This window comes from Oenanthe melanoleuca, chromosome 7 (assembly GCF_029582105.1).
Source record: "Oenanthe melanoleuca isolate GR-GAL-2019-014 chromosome 7, OMel1.0, whole genome shotgun sequence".
Lineage (NCBI taxonomy): Eukaryota > Metazoa > Chordata > Aves > Passeriformes > Muscicapidae > Oenanthe > Oenanthe melanoleuca.
In genome coordinates, this window is record NC_079341.1 from 35,134,129 (window position 1) to 35,153,121 (window position 18,993).

The following is an 18,993-nucleotide window of genomic DNA, read 5'->3' on the forward strand; positions in this document are numbered from 1 at the left end:
CTGGGCATGGCAGAGAAAACCTGAAATTTGGATTTCTTGGGTGGGTTGTCCTCTTAAAACACACAACTGCTTTTTCTTCATGGCATGGGGCATTTTTAGGTGAAAGTACAGATAGTTTTAATGTAGAGAAAAATATGGGGATTTATCCTGTATTGGGATACTTTAGAAAATCCAAATTTTGTTTTATTTGTGTAGTAGCAGAAATGAAAAATACCAGCAAGTTAGAAGTGTGCAAAATAAAATTTAGCAGTTCTAGAACACAATACATTTGTCTTGGTGTGAAAAAATGTTATTTTCTATCACATGCTGGTTTAGTCCTGCAAAAGGAGGCAGTGGCCATGAACAAAATCTGTGATTTTTGATATTTTTGGTCCATGCAAATAAATTGCAAAGGCAAGATGCTGATTTTGGGCTGCTGAGCCTCCCATGGACAGCTTGGAAATGATTCCCAAAAGTCCTCAGGAGGGCATTGAATAAAATCAGGGACAACTTGCTCTTGGAGTGGGAGAAAAGTGGAATTATCACAGAAAAAAAAAAAGTTATGAAGTTGATATAAGAATTAGATATAAAAGTTGCAAGCTGGGCTTTGCTCCTCCAGGAGCATCTTTAGGCTGAGCTTTGCAGAGCAGGGTCTGACTCTTGCCTCTCTTTGGCAGGTCAGCAAAACTGGAGCAGAGGGGGCTGTTCTGGATGAAGCTAAAAATATCAATAAGTCTTTGTCTGCCCTGGGCAATGTGATCTCAGCCTTGGCAGAGGGAACTGTAAGTAATCCTGGCTGGGGGGTTTTATTTATCTGTTTCTTTGCCATCCACAGGGAAAAAAAGAGTAAAAGGAGCTAAAATTTCAGCTGGGAAGGGAGGAAATGTTGTGTGAGCAGCCACAGACCAGTGACACTTTGGTTGTTGTGGCTCCTCCTCACTGGGGGAGTTGTCAGATCTTGGCAGATCAGATTTGAGGGGGATTTTGTGTTTTTATTTTTAATTTTAATTTAATTTGATTTTTCTGTTCTCTGTCTCTGCCTTCTTGCTTTGGTAAATATTATATTGCTTTTTTTCCCATCATACTGATAGAAATTTATTCTGAATAACATTTCCTTCTGCTCTTCCTGCTGTTTTCTTTAACAAAAATATCCAAATACACCTTTTGAATTTTGCTTTTGGTGCACCCAGAGAAGTTTTGACAAATGTATTTTACTGGGCTGAAATGGCAAGGAGAAAATTGGGAAGAAAAAATCCTGAGTTTGGACATAAAGGGAATTCAGATAAATATTGATGGGAAAAGGTGGAGGTGGGTTTGTGGTAACAGAGAAAATGCAGAGAACAGATGAGAAAGTGGTTTCTTTATTCTTGGTATTTTCTTTTTGCTGCTTTCTGAAATTCCAGCATAACATGGTTAAAATCAAACTCCAGATAAGTGGAAGTGAAACTGGAGCTGTGCTTTACCTGTGAGCAGGGGGGATTTTTACCTGCACAAGCAATAAAAATCACTCAGAAATTTAATTTAATTATAAGATTTGGATGAAAACTTTTGCTAAAAGTGATCTCCCCTCCCAGAGTTACACCCAGACCTGCCCAGCTTCTCTGGGATTTGGGGGGAAAAAAAAAAAATTGAAAAGCATTTTAAAAACTTTGCCCTGGGATTTCAGACATGAATGAGCAGAGCTGGAGGAGCCACAGCTCAGACCTTGGCACCAGCAGAACAAATTGTGGCTCCTGCTCATCCTGGGCTCTGGCTAAAAGAATTGTTCTTGTTTTCTGCTTGTGTCTGGGGCAGAAAACCCACGTTCCCTACAGAGACAGCAAGATGACCAGGATCCTGCAGGATTCCCTGGGGGGCAACTGCAGGACCACCATTGTCATCTGCTGCTCCCCCTCCGTGTTCAACGAGGCTGAGACCAAATCCACCCTGATGTTTGGCCAGAGGTGAGGACCACTGGGATCTGCCTTTGGAATCCAGTTAAAAAACTTCAGAGAGCCTCTTTATTCCCAGTGGAACCAGGAAAATCAGTGCTGATGTTGGGTGGGGTTGGAAAGTTTTTTGAATTCTTTCCTGGTTGAGTTTTCCTGCAGGAAGTGCAAAGGGTTATCTTAATTCCTTGGAATTTTATGGGAAAGATAAAGGCACTGGGCAATGGGGAAAATTCAGTTTGCTTTATCTAACAAAGTGCTGTTGATGCTTTTAAGAGGTGTTTTCTCCTGGAATTCTACCTCAGGGATTATTGCTATGGTTGTAAAAAATATGTTTTTGAAATTAGGGAAATTAAAGAGTGTGGACTGTGTAATATTGAGAGATTTGAGAACTTGCTGTGGTGGCTCATGGAGCTGATGTTTGGAGGATCTGGACACTTTAGGAACAAAAATATGGAAGGAGCCAGCAAGAAAATTTCTCTTCCATGATCCAGAAAGAAAATTTCTGTTCCATGTGTGTTTATTGACAAGAGTGATGTGAAATACAGTGGGAAAGTTTGCAGAAATAGGTCAGGCTCATTATGCAATTACTGCTTCTGTGGTAATTGAGGAGAACTGGGATCCTTTGGAAAATTACTCATTTTGTTGGGTTTGTGTAGTAGCAGAAAGGAAAAATACTGGTGAGTTAGGAGTGTTTGAAAGAGAGTTGAACAGTTTGAGGAGACAATACCTTTGTTTAAAATTGGGTTCTTTTCCACCACGTGGAGTTTCTGGACTGCAAAAAGAAGCAGTGGCCATGGACAAAATCAGATTAAAGAGTTGCTTTGTAGGGTTTTTCCCCCCATTGTGAGCTGAACATGAATTTTAGCTACTGAAGATCCAAATTTCTACTGATGACATCGTGTGTTGAGCAAAACCAAACATCCTGAGATGCAGGGATGAAATAAAGAGCATGAACAACTCTGAACTCCAGCTCCCAAATTCAATTTCAGTTTGGATTCCTCCTGCTTTCCTTCCTCTTTTCAATAATCAGTAAAATTTTCTGATTGACTCTGCACATCCTGGTTAAATATTGCAGAGTTTCCTGGGAGGAGGAAGATTTTGAGGGTGATCCTGAGGACCAGTGCATGGAAATATTAGTGGACCTCAAGAGCATTAAAGGTTCATGACTTATGGCTGATTGCTGATTCTTCCATTTTTCCTGGGAAAAGAAAGAAAGAATTATGTCACCATTAAAATAAATGTCAGGAATAAAATCCATCTTCAGGGGAGCTCTTGTACCAATCAAACTGTGCAAGTGCTCCTCTGATAGCAATGAATCAGCTTTTTCTTTTTCTACTCCATCTTTTCTTGTGGTTTTATCTCATGTTTAATTTTAGTTGTCAGTCAGGGCTTCATCCATCATCAGGAGAAACTTCCTGGTGTGCTGGATTTTTTTTTTTTTTTCCTGATACAGTTAAATGAAACTTGAGCTGTGCTTTTAACAGAGACAAAATGTGAACCCTGACCATGAGGAATTATTTTAAAAGCACAGAAGTATTTAAAAATTACTTTTGAGGTAATAAAAGTCCTGCTTGCCACAGAGTGCAAATCACTGGAGCTTTATAAACTACTGGGGGTTTATCTGTTATTTTTTTCCTTGTCCTCTGCTTTATTCAACACCACTGGAGGCTTTTGAAGGGGCTCAGTGTCTGAGCAGTGAAGGGCAGATCTGAGGCTTTCTTAATTCACAGTGATTGGTTTGGTTTCCCTTTTCAGTGTGGATTTGCTGGAGTAGGTGCTGGGCATTGTTTTCTGCTTGCTTTGCATTTCCTGGCACAATTGTTTGGGTTGGGCTGGAGCTGAGCACTTGCACAATAACAAAGTGGTGGTGGTGGTTAGGAGGGTTGAAATTTGGGATATTTTTGCCTAGGGAGGCAGAAACTCCTGAGGCTGACTCCAGAGTTTTCCTTTCCCTTTTCCCTTTTCCCTTTTCCCTTTCCTCTTTCCTTTCCCTTTCCTTTCCTTTCCTTTCCTTTCCTTTCCTTTCCTTTCCTTTCCTTTCCTTTCCTTTCCTTTCCTTTCCTTTCCTTTCCTTTCCTTTCCTTTCCTTTCCTTTCCTTTCCTTTCCTTTCCTTTCCTTTCCTTTCCTTTCCTTTCCTTTCCTTTCCTTTCCTTTCCTTTCCTTTCCTTTCCTTTCCTTTCCTTTCCTTTCCTTTCCTTTCCTTTCCTTTCCTTTCCTTTCCTTTCCTTTCCTTTCCTTTCCTTTCCTTTCCTTTCCTTTCCTTTCCTTTCCTTTCCTTTCCTTTCCTTTCCTTTCCTTTCCTTTCCTTTCTCTTTCCTTTCTCTTTCCTCTCTCTTTCCTCTCTCTTTCCTCTCTCTTTCCTTTCCTCTTTCCTTTCCTCTTTCCTTTCTCTTTCCTTTCCTTTTTTTTTTTTTTTTCATCTCTTTCCTCTTTTTCCTTTCCTTCTTCCCTTCCCATGGGAAATCCACAATTTCTCTGTTCATTTCCTTCTGTACCATGGAAAAATTTCCCAATCCCCACAGTTGCACTGGGATATAAAAATCCCAAATCCTGGGTTTTGTTGTGCAGGGCCAAGACCATCAAGAACACAGTGTCTGTGAACCTGGAGCTGACAGCAGAGGAGTGGAAGAAGAAATATGAGAAGGAGAAGGACAAGAACAAGAGTTTAAAGAATGTTATCCAGCACCTGGAGCTGGAGCTGAACAGGTGGAGGAATGGTAGGTGCCAAAATTCGGGAGCTGGATGTGTCCATGTTGAAATCTTGCCCTAAATCACAATTCTGATTAATTGGGTCTGCTCACTAAATCTAAACTCACATTATAACTCACACTTCATAATAATAATAATGGAAGGTGAAGAAGCAAAAACCAGGCAAACCAGCAGCCATTTGTAGGAGGAACCAGTGAAAATGCCAAAATCAGCAATTTCAGGGCAGAGAACACAGGAGGCATCACTAATTTTAATATTGTTAATGATAGAAATTTAAAAAAAAAAACCTGGAAAATGTCATTATATATATATTTTTTAAAGAACTCTGCTCCTCAGGAATAAGAATCATTGTGCTTTAAGGTAATTGGACCTTGGGTTTGGGGAATTTTATAATTGAATTTCATATTAGAATAATTAGTCTTTAGTACAATGACAGGGAGTGGCATCTGGTTAGAAGAATCACCATTTGTCTGCTCCTCTGGCTTCTGAATGAAATTTTTGTTGAGAAGAGCCAATTTTCTGATAAGAAACGTGGGGAATTGCTGTAGCATCAGCTGTAGGATGGTTCAGCAGGCAGAATATGGATGTACACAAATGAAAGAGTTTTTTTGTTGAAAAACAAAATTTTTAAAATTGAACTTTATCTGGAACGCTGGCAAATAATTTTAGCAAACCAACCTCAGTTTGAATTGTTTAGTTCACATTTTAAAAATCATTCCCCAACCTCCAAACCAACAACAAAAAAAAGAATCCAAAGCCATTTTTTTTTTAAAGAAAATCCTGGATGGATCCTTTTGTTTGAATATCCTCACCCCTCCCTCGTGCTGCTGTTCTCTCAGTGTTACCCAGCAATGCATTCAGAAAATTATTGATTTCTTGTCTGACCTTGTGCCATCCCATCCTCTGGAATGGAGGCTTTTTACAAAGGGAACTGTCACAGCAATCACATCTTGGATAACATTCCACAGGCACAGATTATTCCAGGAATTACAGATTTATTTTACAAAAGGAAAGAGCAGCAGGAAATGGGGGAGCTCAGGATTTCAGCTTCCCCAATTTTTCTGTGTTTTCTCGTGAATGAGAAATTAAACATTCCTTTTGGGAAGCTGCTGGTGGATTCTCCACAGCCTGAGGAATATTTTTTTTGTGTACAAGGCCCTGCATTTTAACCAAACCCACCTTTCCCTCTCTGCTCCAGTGAAATCCAATCAATTCCCATTTCCCTCATTAATAATACAAAATACCCTCAAGCCTTCAGAAATAGGGCAGAAAATATTTGGAGTGGAGCACCTTGATAGAGGTGATGCTTCTTGATTTCAAATTCCACTTTTTTGTGCTTTAAGCTGAGAAAAAAAAAATAAATCTGCTTGGTTGGTTGTGCTTTTTCTTGCCCTTTTTGTTTTGTTTTGGGGCCTCACTCAGCCTTTCTGGGCTTTGATATATTGATCCTGTTGATTTATTCTGCTGCCAGTGAGATAAATTGGCAAGAGGAATGGCTGGTAAAGCTTTCAGGAGCTAAAATATTGGAGTTTTACCTGGAAAAGGAAAAATCCTGTAACCCTGTGCAGTATCCCAGAGCTTTCCCCAGCTTTTGGTGAGGATGGATTTAATTTCCCCCATAGATTTTTCACCCATCCCTCCTCTCTGAGCCTTGTAACCCCAATATTTACAGTTGTAAATATTCACTGGGGACAGGGATTTTTTAGGAGCTGTGCCTGCTGTGCACAGTCACACTCTGGAAGTTGGTGTTTGTGCTGGAATTTGCCAGTCAAAAGTTAAATATTGTTTTAAACACAGCTGTGCTGGTGCTGTCCTGGTCCATCCCAGAGCTGGAAATCCCTGGAGGAAGAGAGATTTAAATGCCAGCAGATTTTAGGCTGGAATTTGGGGAGTTTCCCTCATTTTTTACACCTCTAATCCATGGAGCTAATCCTATCAAGGGAGTGAAAGGAGAGCCTGGCATTCCCTGATTTTAGTGTTGTTAGTTTTTATAGGATTATTAAGGTTGGAAAAGAACCTCCAAGAGCCCATGGAGTTTGCATTTCCATGGGATCATCACCCTAAAAGGTGATCCCACACCTTTTCCTGGCCATTTGTCTCCCTGGAAGTGGCACAAAACATTTCCTTGATCCCCTGAATCCATCAGCATCCTGAGCTCTCCATGTGTTTGGGATTTGGGATTTGGGATTTCCAGGAGCTGTGTCCCTGCAGGACAAACAGTGACTGGGAATGAGCATCCTGAGCTATCCACGGGTTTGGGATTTGGGATTTGGGGTTTCCATGAGCTGTGTCCCTGCAGGAGAAGCAGTGACTGAGAATGAGCATCCTGAGCTCTCTATGGGTTTGGGATTTGGGATTTGGGGTTTCCATGAGCTGTGTCCCTGCAGGTGAAGCAGTGACTGGGAATGAGCATCCTGAGCTCTCCATGGGTTTGGGATTTGGGATTTCCAGGAGCTGTGTCCCTGCAGGACAAACAGTGACTGGGAATGAGCATCCTGAGCTCTCTATGGGATATGGGATTTGGGATTTCCAGGAGCTGTGTCCCTGCAGGAGAAGCAGTGACTGGGAATGAGCATCCTGAGCTATCCCTGGGTTTGGGATTTGGGATTTGGGGATTTGGGATTTGGGGTTTCCATGAGCTGTGTCCCTGCAGGACAAACAGTGACTGGGAATGAGCATCCTGAGCTCTCCATGGGTTTGGGATTTGGGATTTGGGATTTGGGGTTTCCATGAGCTGTGTTCCTGCAGGTGAAGCTGTGACTGGGAATGAGCATCCTGAGCTCTCCATGGGTTTGGGATTTGGGGTTTCCATGAGCTGTGTCCCTGCAGGTGAAGCTGTGACTGGGAATGGCCATCCTGAGCTCTCCATGGGTTTGGGATTTGGGGTTTCCATGAGCTGTGTCCCTGCAGGTGAAGCAGTGACTGAGAATGAGCATCCTGAGCTCTCTATGGGATGTGGGATTTGGGATTTCCAGGAGCTGTGTCCCTGCAGGACAAACAGTGACTGGGAATGAGCATCCTGAGCTCTCCATGGGTTTGGGATTTGGGATTTGGGATTTCCAGGAGCTGTGTCCCTGCAGGAGAAGCAGTGACTGGGAATGAACATCCTGAGCTCTCCATGGGTTTGGGATTTAGGATTTGGGATTTGGGGTTTCCATGAGCTGTGTTCCTGCAGGTGAAGCTGTGACTGGGAATGAGCATCCTGAGCTCTCCATGGGTTTGGGATTTGGGATTTGGGGTTTCCATGAGCTGTGTCCCTGCAGGTGAAGCAGTGACTGAGAATGAGCATCCTGAGCTCTCTATGGGATGTGGGATTTGGGATTTGGGATTTCCAGGAGCTGTGTCCCTGCAGGACAAACAGTGACTGGGAATGAGCATCCTGAGCTCTCCATGGGTTTGGGATTTGGGGATTTGGGATTTGGGATTTCCATGAGCTGTGTCCCTGCAGGACAAACAGTGACTGGGAATGAGCATCCTGAGCTCTCCATGGGTTTGGGATTTGGGATTTGGGATTTCCAGGAGCTGTGTCCCTGCAGGAGAAGCAGTGACTGGGAATGAGCATCCTGAGCTCTCCCTGGGTTTGGGATTTGGGATTTCCATGAGCTGTGTCCCTGCAGGAGAAGGAGAAGCAGTGACTGGGATTGAGCATCCTGAGCTATCCCTGGGTTTAGGATTTGGGATTTCCATGAGCTGTGTCCCTGCAGGTGAAGCAGTGACTGGGAATGAGCATCCTGAGCTCTCCATGGGTTTGGGATTTGGGGATTTGGGATTTGGGATTTGGGGTTTCCATGAGCTGTGTCCCTGCAGGTGAAGCTGTGCCTGAGGAGGAGCAGATCAGTGCCAAGGACCAGAAGAACCTGGAGCCTTGTGATAACACCCCAATTATTGATAACATCACCCCTGTGGTTTCCAGCATCTCCACAGAGGAGAAGCAGAAATATGAGGAGGAGATTGCCAGTCTCTACAGGCAGCTGGATGATAAGGTGGGAATGTTTGAATCCAGGTGGAAATGGAAAATTATTGCCAATTATTGCATTTTTTCCTCTGTTTCTTGAGTCACCAGAGAAAAAGGAAAATAAAAAAAAAAAGGGTGACTGTCTTTAATAATTCCAGCTACTAGAATTTTAAGGAAAACACAACCCCACCCCCTTTTGTTTGTACAAAGTGCAGGTGGCTCATTTATTTATTTATTTTTATTTCTTTGCACAGCTTGAGGGACATCAGTGGCACTTAAAGCTCTCAGCAATTCCCTCCTCCAGCCATTAAGAGCTTTGGCTTGTGGGAAGATGAAAAGTGGGGAAAAAAAAAAAAAAAAAAGCTCAGAAAAAGCCATTCACCACAAAAAGGCTGCCTAGAAAAAAAGGGCAGCTCTCCTCAGGAATCAATACTCAATTTTAAAATTCAGTTGTAATTAGCAGGAAAAAGCCCAGTGTGGCCTTGCCTGTTAATTTTGAGGTTTGGCTGTTTGAGGACAGAAAGGAATTGTGTTTAAACCTTAATTTTTGTTGTTGGTGGCACTGAAAAGAGTTTTCTGTAAGAAATGACAGCTTTGCTCTGATTGCATCCCCAGCAGCAATCCTCAGCTTTTACATCTCGCTCAGGAAAAGGAAAATAAATTCAGTCATTCTTTCACTTTCCTCATCAAAAGTAGCAAATTATTCTGGAGGGAGCTGGCAATGAGTTTGAATTTTTCCCTAGAAAACATGGGAAGCATAATTTGGCACAGGACTGTAGGAAAGGAGAAGATATTTGATCCCAAACACAGGGATCCCAAACCCAAAATATCCCCATTTATACCAGCTTTTACTGCAGAGCTCTGTGTATTTTTATTTATTTTATTTATGGTATATTTATATATATTTATTTTTCTCAAACATGACCACTCAAACATGCACAAAATTTGCTTTTCTAGAAAGGGGAAATAAAAAGTGATTAAATGAGAGCTGTGAAAATAAATTAAAAATCTCCACCCCTGTTTCATTGCAGGATGATGAAATCAACCAGCAGAGCCAGTTGGCTGAAAAATTAAAGCAGCAAATGTTGGATCAAGAGGAGGTAAGAAACTAAAATAAATAAACCAACCTAAAAAAAAATAAATCTGTGTCCACTCAGGTATCCAGGCACTATGGATACAGGGAGTGAAGAGATTTCCTGATATTAAATTGCTAATTATCATTATTTTGGCAATCACAGGCAGCAATCTGTCAGATGGAAAAAAAGCTGATAATTGGTGCTGCCACAGATTTGCTGTAAAATCTTGGATTGCTCACTTCAAACATTTGATTGCATCTTTTCTGTCCCTAAAATGAAGTTTTTTTGGGTTTAGGATGGAGAACATGATCACCAAACTCAGTCCCTTCTATGAGGAGCTCTGAAGATGCAAAATGAGGCAGCAACACCAAGTTGCCCAAACATTGCTGTGATATTTCTTAGAAATTTATTTTATTTTGTATCCAGGCCCTCAGAATGGGTTTTTGAGGTGTTATTAGAGAAAAAAATTTTATGAACATGATATTCATCCCTCAGGGAACTTGTCCTGGCTGGGGGAATCTCCAGCTTTATTTTATTTTATTTTATTTTATTTTATTTTATTTCATTTTATTTTATTTTATTTTATTTTATTTTATTTTATTTTATTTTATTTTATTTTATTTTATTTTATTTTATTTTATTTTATTTTATTTTATTCTATTCTATTCTTAGATGAAGCTCCACACTCTTGCCACAGCTTGATTTGTTTGCCCTGCACTGCACCAAAATAATAATGATAATAATAATAATAATAATAATAATAATAATAATAATAATAATAATAATAATAATAATAATAATAATAATAATTCCTCCCTGTTCCAGTATCACCCTTGGAAGGTGAATCAGGTTTTCATTGTCCATTTTCCCCATTTTTTGGCACATTCCTTGTCCAGCTCTGCTAAATGACAAAATCCCTGCAGCTGCTGCTGCTCAGAGCCTTTTGTGCCTCATCTCAGCTCCTGCCTTTGAGGGACAAGGTGAAATTTTATTATTCAAGCTGGAGATGTGATGAGCTCACTGATTCACCAGCAGCTGCCTCACTCTGCTCCCCCCTAATTAAGCAGTGCTTATTTCTGCTTGATTAAGCCAGCAGGTTAATTATAAACCTGCTGCAGATGAGGCTGATTTTGGGGGGGGTTTGGTACCTTTTCACCTCTGGCTGCTGTTTAAGGTGGGTTTTTTGGGGGGTTCTGAATATTCCATGCCCAGGTGGAACAGATCCCCTTTGTTTTCAGCTCATTTTTTGTATTTTTTTTGCTGGCTTTTGAAAACCTTGCTCCATTTCTGCACACAGTGTCAGCCAGAATCTCCTTGTTTATGCTGCAGGTGATGCACACCTACACTTCTCAAAGCCACAGTGGTGCTCACACAGAAAATTCCCTAAATGAATGTAAATAATAGTTCCATCTGTGTTTAGCAGGAAGATTATTTGAAGCTATTTTGTTATTTAAATATTTACATGCCATCTGGCTCTGGCAATCCAATGGATTTTTTTCCATAATGTGAGGGCTCTTCTGAGGCTGCAGCTTTACCAGGGAGAGAAATTTCCCTTACTCTGAATCCTCTCTGTGCCTCTCTGGGCACGTGCCAGAGCTGCCTGCCTGCTTTCCCATTTTCCATGAGCACTCTGAGCCAAAAAATAAAAATCAAATTAAATTAAAAAGCCATTTCTTCTGGGACATTCTGTTTTTTGGGTGGTCTGCTTGAGAGGGGTGATTTTTATTTTTTTTGTGCTGGGGGTCTCAGCTGCTCCATGGGCAGATCAAGAGGAAACCACCCAAAACATTTCAGCAGGGAAGGTTTTATTTCACTGTCTCAATAATATTCTGTTATACCAATCCATAATCCATATTTCTTGGAGATTAGAGCATTCTGTGACTTTGCTGTTGGGATGAGCATGAGGCCCTGTCACATCCCCTGCACTGCTTTTATCTGTTGTGATTCCCTATTTGATGTTTTTATGCCATGTCAAGCCCTGATTTTATTATTCCTCTTGAAAGTGCAGTATTAGCAGTAAATGTTAGGTGTCACTTTTATTTATTTTCACATCACCCTGCAGTGCAGGGCTGCTGGTGGAGCTGAGGACACCAGAGCAGAATTCCCAAGGCTTTAGCATCTCACTGAACATTGCTTCAAGGGGAGGGACAGGACTAAACCAGCGACCTCTCACAATCAGCAGCGTGCAAAGAAAAAATTTAATAAGTTTTCCAGCTTGGAAACACTCCCTAGAGAGTGTGTGTGAAGTCAGTATTTTCTTCTGAGATTAATATTTTCCCCCAGCAAACAGGAGCAGCTAATCTGTCCTCAGCATCATCCTTCAGATAACTGAGAATAATCATCTTAGGTTTGCTTATCAAAATGTTTCTGTAAAGCCACCAGGTCTTTGAGGCTGCCTCAGAGAACTCTTTTCCCTCAGCTCAGTTCAAAGCCCTGAGCCTCTGGTGAAACATTTCACTTTGTGGGATTTTTCCAGCTCTGAGCTGCAGCACTGGATTGAGGGCAGAAAATGCCTTTGGAGCTCTGATACTGTTTAAAATCAGTTTCTCTGCCTCAGTCTTGGGTCAGAGTAGGATTTGGTGGAGATTTTTCTTGTTGTTGAAGTTCAGAGCTTTTTTTTTTTTTTTTTTGTGCTTCTTTCAAATGCATTTATGCTGGAACTGGTGCTGTTTTCAGGATTTCTCCCCTCCTGTACACACGATTTGTGCTCACCCTTTTTTCCCCCCCCTCTTTGCCTGCTTTTCTCCTTTTCAGTGTTGCCTTTTGAAGGAGTTTTTGGGTCACTTAATGCTGCTGTGATGTTTCTTCCCAGCTTCTGGCCTCCACGAGGAGGGATTATGAGAAGATCCAGGAGGAGCTGACCCGGCTGCAGATCGAGAATGAAGCAGCCAAGGATGAAGTGAAGGAGGTGCTGCAAGCCCTGGAAGAGCTGGCTGTCAATTATGACCAAAAATCCCAGGAAGTGGAGGACAAAACCAGGACTAACGAACAGCTGGCAGATGAGCTGGCACAGAAAAGTGTAAGAACAACTTCTTCATCCTCCCTGCTCCTTGATATTCCCAAAGTGCTTCCCAAAAACCTGCTGGTGCCACCCTCTCTTTATCGAACAACAAAATTTAGGTAATTCAGAAGCTGCTCTGAAGTTGGTGGCAGATTGTGGCTCTTGCAGCAAGGACAAGTGGCCATCCTGTGTTTTGGATATTTAAAACCTGTATTTTGCCAAGAAAGCTGTGAAAATCTGCCTCGTGCAAATGGGAGCGTTTTGTGGATTTCTGGACTCTGTCTTGCTGGGTTGGGGTTTTACAGGCAGCCAGGGGGTCTCAGGGAAGGGAGCAGGAAAAGAATTAATCAGCTTTTTCAGCTGATGTGTCCTGATCTCAAGGAAAAAATGGGATCTGAGGAAAATCAAGATGGGTTTAGTAGCTTAAAGCATCCTTTTCCCTTAATTCATTACATCAACTTAAGGTGCTGTTGCTAACAGATCTGTTTCATTAAAGACTTTGTTATCTCCCCTAGTAAAACAGATTACCACCAAATCCATTGGAAAAAATTGAATTTTCCATCCCTCTCTACCTATTTCTCTGTGATTAACCTCCTTTGATGTATTATGCAAATCAGATTCTTAGTGGATTTGCTGCATTTAATAGGCCTAAAGCAGCCTTTGGTGGCAAGTGAGTTGTGAAAGTGGATTATGCCAAGGTGGAACTGGATGTGTCACCACATTGTGCCAGCAGGCAGGAGGAGAATTCCCCATGAAAAGTGCCCAGCCTGCAGAGGGGAGGGTAATTCTCGTTTTTAACCCTTTCCAGAGTGCCCTGACAGCCACCCAGAGGGAGCTGGGCCAGTTGCAGGAGCTCAGCAACCACCAGAAGAAGAGAGCCACAGAAATCCTGAACCTGCTGCTGAAGGATCTGGGGGAGATCGGGGGAATCATCGGCACCAACGACGTGAAAACCGTGCGTGGGCTTCGTGCTGTCCCTGCAGGGAAACCTCCTCCCTTTCCCTGGGCTCCTCCTGCAGGGAAAACACTCCAGCAAATCAGGGAACCCCAGAGGGGTTTGGCTTGGAAGGGACTTGAAACTCTTCTGGTCCCAAATCCCCTGTCAGGGGCAGGGACACATCTCACCATCCCAGGTTATTCCAGCCTGGCTTTGGGCACATCCAGGGGCAGCCACAGCTGCTCTGGGAATTCCAGCCCAGCCAGGAATTCCCAATATCCCATCCATCCCCCATTCCCTGTGTCCTGCCCCTCCATCCCTTGTCCCCAGCCCCTCTCCAGCTCTCCTGGAGCCCCTTTAGCCCTGGAATGTGCTGGAAGCTCTGCCTGGATCCTTCCCTTCTCCAGGGGAACATTCCCAGCTCTCCCAGCCTGGCTCCAGCCCTGGGAGCACCAGTAGGCGTGGAATGTGTGCATCCAGCAGCCATTCTCCTTCTCCCAGGACTTCATGTGGAAATCCTGAGCACACAGGAGGACACTGCAGGGCTCTTTGTCTGGCTGGGAGAGGCTCAGTGCCTGGGCTCACAGTTCCCACAGTTATTCTCAGTTTGTGGGGCCAGACCCATCTGGGAGTCACTGAACTGATCAATGGGGATCTGAATTCCTCCCAAAACAATACACACATACCCCAACTCCTTCCATAGCTGGCATGACTCAGAATTCCCAGAATATGAAGATATTGGCTTCTGATGTGGCCAATATTTAATCTGAAGTTCGGTGCAAATTTTGGTCAGCCCTGCTCTGAGGTTTGCCTTTGTGTGGCTCTTGGGTTTGGGGGCACAGCACAGGAGGTGGCTGCTCACTTTGTCACGTTTGTAGAAGAACAAAATGCTGATTTCAGAGGAAATATTTGTATGGTCATTGCTAAATGGCAGCGATGGAAACTTTCCATGGCCAGGAAAATCCCCTTGGTGGAGTTAATGCCATCTTTGTCTGTTTAAAACCCCATGAGAAATAGTGGTTAAAACTGGCAAAGCTCATTTTTGAGATGTATGAAAATTCCTTGCAATACATTTTTGCTACTCCTAGTTCACTTTTTGTTGATGTCCTGCCAAGGCTCTCTCAGGTCAGCAGGAGCTCCAGCCTGTCCTGCTGCAGAGGACACAGTCCCTGCTGTCCCTGTGCTGCTGCACGTTCCAGCCTTTGGAGATGTCACAGCAGCCTCTGGTGGCCGTAGCAGCAGCGACTGGGAGAGGAAATCTCTGCAAATGGAGGCAGAGGCAGCTTGGTGGGAGTTTTTATAGGATCTGAGATGTCAGCACTTCAGGGGACAGCTGTCAGTGGAAACAAGGCCAGACTGAGGAGCGTTTAGGAGAATAATTTCAAATTTGTTGGCAATTAGCATCTTCTCCAAGTGTGTCTAATCTCAGAGCAGACTGAAAATTTTAGAAGTCTCATTTTTCAGGATTTTTGGGAGAAGAAGCAGCACATGTTCCCTTCCCCTTGGCAGGGCTGGGGAAAAAGGGGAAGCAGATGAAGCTGAGCTGTGTGAGAACCTGCACAGCTCCTCAGTGGAATATCCTGAGCTGGAAGGGACCCATGAAGGGGTCATGGATCCAGCTCCTGGCCCTGCACAGATACCCCAAAATCCCACCCTGGGAGTGGAATCCAAATGCTCCTGGAGCTCTGGCAGTTTCGGGAATGTCACCATTCCCTGGGGAGCCCCAGCACCCTCTGGGGGAAGAAACTTTCCCTGATATTCATCCTAATACCTGGATATAATATCCCTATATGACATCCCTTCACACAAATGTGAAATATACAACATAAATAAAATATACAAGATAAAATAACAAACCAAACCAAAAGCTCTGAAGGAAGAGGTTTCCTTAATATAATATGCTGTCTTTGCTTTGTGAGAAGATCCCAATTCTGATTTTTTTTTGCCCTCCAAATATGAGTTTTAAATTTTCAGAAATAATTCATCCTCTTCTCCAAACTCTCTTTCTGAAATGACCCCTGGCCTGTAAAACCATCCCAAATCCCAGCCCAAGCCTCCAGCCAGGGACAAGCTCTGGTGCTGTGGCTGTGAGCAGCTGGCATTCCCTGTGTGCTCAGTTGGCAGATGTGAACGGGGTGATCGAGGAGGAGTTCACCATGGCCAGGCTCTACATCAGCAAGATGAAATCAGAGGTGAAGTCTCTGGTGAACAGGAGCAAGCAGCTGGAGAGTGCCCAGATGGACTCCAACAGGAAGATGAACGCCAGCGAGAGGGAGCTCGCAGCCTGCCAGCTCCTCATCTCCCAGGTGGGTCCTCCCTGGTGCCTTTCTGTCCTGGTTTGGGGACAGGTGTCTGCTAAGGCAGGAGCCTCTCTTTGAAATGGAGAATGGAAACCCCCTCCCTCCTAATTATCATAATTTTGAAATTAAGGGGCTCTCAGGCAAAGATATGGGAATAGGAATAACAGTTCTGTACTGGTAAAAATTAAAATAGAAATACAGTATTGCAAAGAACAATCCCAAAACACTGACAGAATCAGAATCCAAGCTGACACCCGTCAGTCAGTCAGGGTGTTGGCACAGTCCCATTCAATGGTGGCTGCATCCTCCTGCAGGGGCAGATGTGGTTCAGCTGGAGCAGTGCTCCTGGAGAAGGTGCAGTTTCCTCTGAAGCTCCAGGGATGATGTGGAAGGGTCTGGTTTTCCTCTGGGATCCAGTGGCAAAGGCTGCTCTGGTGTCCCAAATCTCAGTTTTTATCTGGGTAGGAAAGGCTTGGCTCCTCCCCTGGCTGGAGCATCTCCCATGGGATGATGGAATTTTATCAGTCATGCCCTGGGACTCAGTGGCCATGAACAGGAGATATCTCCTGGAGGGAGGATGGGCTGTGGGACGATAAAGAGCACTGCCCCAGCTGGTTTTTAACAGCTGGCCCATTAACAGGAGATATCTCCCACAGAGATCAGGGTCACTGCCCCACCCAGCTTCAACAGATGGTGATAGAATACAGATTTTTGTTCACATCCTCTATTGCATCCTAAGACACCTTCCCAACCTCATTCCCCACGGAATGTGTGCGCCAGCAGTGAGACATGGCCTTGTGGAGCAGGGCAGTGTTGTCTCTTGGCTCTTTTGTTCCCTCTCAGTGTTTTTCAGCACATCCTGAGATTGTGTCCTGAGCTCTGGCAAGGTCACATCCTGTTGTAGGTCTCTAAAAATGTGTTAGCACTGAAATTCCTCCCTGGAGGTGTTTCTTGACTAGGAATTTGTTGATCTCAAACTGGTTCATTCTGTGATTCTGTAATTTGTATCTTGGATCACTTTAAAAGATCACTACTGTATTTTTCATGAGCCAAACCTCTGGGGAGCTCCCCGGATCTGCTCTGTGGGTGTGCTGCTGAGAAATACAAAATACCATGGAAAACTTTCTGGGATAGAAATCCAGGGAGTAGGAGGGGTTCTGAGTGGGTGATGGCTGTGGAGAGGGGCTGAGAGCTCACCTGCATGAGAATGGATGTGGGAAGAGAAAGGCATCATCCAATTTCCTGTATTTCATTCCCTAGCAGTAATCCTAAGGAAATCTGGAGCAGGGAGAGCTCCTTTCCCTTCAGCAGAGTGTCTTTGTTAAGTTCTACTCAATCTTTTTAATTAAGATGCAATAATCCAGACACCATCCTAATTTTTATCCTCAAATTAGAATAAAAATTCCATTTTGAGTGTTTTCACTGCAAACTTTGCTGGTTTCTCTTTACCCCTAAGCCCTTTTAGTTCAGAAGGTTGTTGGCAGAACCAAACCATCAGGATGGATGGGGAGTGTCCATCTGAGTTTCTGCAGGGTGAAGATCCCAAAATCATCTCAAGGTTGTTGGTTTAACACCAAGCCAGGAGCTTCCAGGGATGTTTTGGGATTACTGCCTGAATTCCAAATTGGCCTACTGAGTGTGACCTCTAAAATCACAGCTTTGATCTCTCAGCTCCTTCCCAAACATCTTGCTGTGAGTTCTCCCAGTCATCACCTCTGGATGTGGAAATTCTTTCAGTTTTCCCCTGAATTCCTGGGGCATGGAATGCTCCTCCCACCTCACTGCTGTTCCTTGTCTTTAAAGCATGAAGCCAAGATCAAATCCCTGACAGACTACATGCAGAACATGGAGCAGAAGAGGAGGCAGCTGGAGGAGTCCCAGGACTCCCTCAACGAGGAACTGGCCAAGTTACGTGCTCAAGGTACAACTTTGGCTCTCGAGCTCATCATTTCTCTCTTAGAAGACTCAACGTTGTATTTTGGTGGTGTAGAAAATTATAGAAACCCCCCATAATCTTGCTAAATACTCTGTGAAATTCTGAGATAAGGATTTATCTAAATTTCAGTTGTCCCTCTGCAAAATCCCTGCCCTGTTCCAAACAAAGCTGCTTCCCTTAGTTGTGCACAAGTGTCTTTCCCAGCTGACTTCATTTTTAAGGTTTGCTCGGTTTTCCCCTTCCAATTTAATGTGGAAAACGTGTAGGTATCAAAAGAAGTTCTTGTAGTTTTGCTAAGCTCCTGGGTTATATAAATTTACAGCTTTAAAATCATTCTGGATTTCTGCACAATGAATTTTTTCTGAGGGAGCAGCAGGCGGGGACAAAACTTTTAAATTTTTAAAACATTTTTTTATAATCTCCTACATTGTTAGAGCAGAATCTTTATTCCATCTCCTGGAATAAATTAAATTTATTTAAAATCTAGAATTTTAGATTTAAAATTAAAACCTTCTTTACCTTTAAACAGAGAAAATGCACGAAGTCAGCTTCAAGGACAAGGAGAAGGAGCACCTGACACGACTCCAGGATGCAGAGGAGATGAAGGTAGCTTGGCATAGTGGAAATTTTGAGGGAATTTCTTGGTGAGATTGTTCATTGGGGTGGAATTTTATCTTCCTGTTCACATGGCCAAAAATTACATTGATTTATCACTGTGCTACACTAATTTTTTGCTGCTGGAGCTCTGCTGAAAGTCAATTTGCTCAGTAATGATGCTGCTGAGGTTTAATATCATTTAATATAATTTAAGTTCTTATAAATTTGATTTTAAAAGAAGCTACTTCCCCAAAGTTTGGCTGGAATTCTGATTATCTCCTGGAAATAATAATAGAATATATAAACCCATTTTCTGGTATTTTTCCTTTGGAATGCCAAGAAATGTTTGCAATAATGGGTTGTTCTTGTTGCAAATTGCAGACAAGGAAAAATAGAGTTTTACAAGGACGGTAATAGAGGTTTGCCAGCTGCAGAACTTTTCCCTCCATTATAAAAATTTTAAGTGATTAAAGCAGTTGTAAAATTGTTAAGTGATTAAAGCAGTTGTGATTACAGCTCCAAGGAAAAAAAGCAAATCTTTTGTTAGCAGTCTAAAGAGATAAATGGAGTT

The 18,993-nt window shown here is 43.0% G+C and overlaps 1 protein-coding gene across 1 annotated transcript in view; it reads left to right on the forward strand.

Annotated features, from left to right (window-relative positions):
* KIF5C (kinesin family member 5C) overlaps window positions 1–18,993 on the forward strand; it is a 63,286-nt gene that overhangs the window by 29,709 nt on the left and 14,584 nt on the right. The window contains exons 9-18 of the mRNA XM_056496443.1: window positions 657–761; window positions 1,774–1,922; window positions 4,480–4,628; window positions 8,428–8,603; window positions 9,607–9,675; window positions 12,464–12,670; window positions 13,461–13,607; window positions 15,707–15,895; window positions 17,693–17,810; window positions 18,355–18,431. Of these exons, the coding sequence (XP_056352418.1) occupies window positions 657–761; window positions 1,774–1,922; window positions 4,480–4,628; window positions 8,428–8,603; window positions 9,607–9,675; window positions 12,464–12,670; window positions 13,461–13,607; window positions 15,707–15,895; window positions 17,693–17,810; window positions 18,355–18,431 (1,386 nt within the window). The remainder of the gene's footprint in view (window positions 1–656; window positions 762–1,773; window positions 1,923–4,479; window positions 4,629–8,427; window positions 8,604–9,606; window positions 9,676–12,463; window positions 12,671–13,460; window positions 13,608–15,706; window positions 15,896–17,692; window positions 17,811–18,354; window positions 18,432–18,993) is intronic.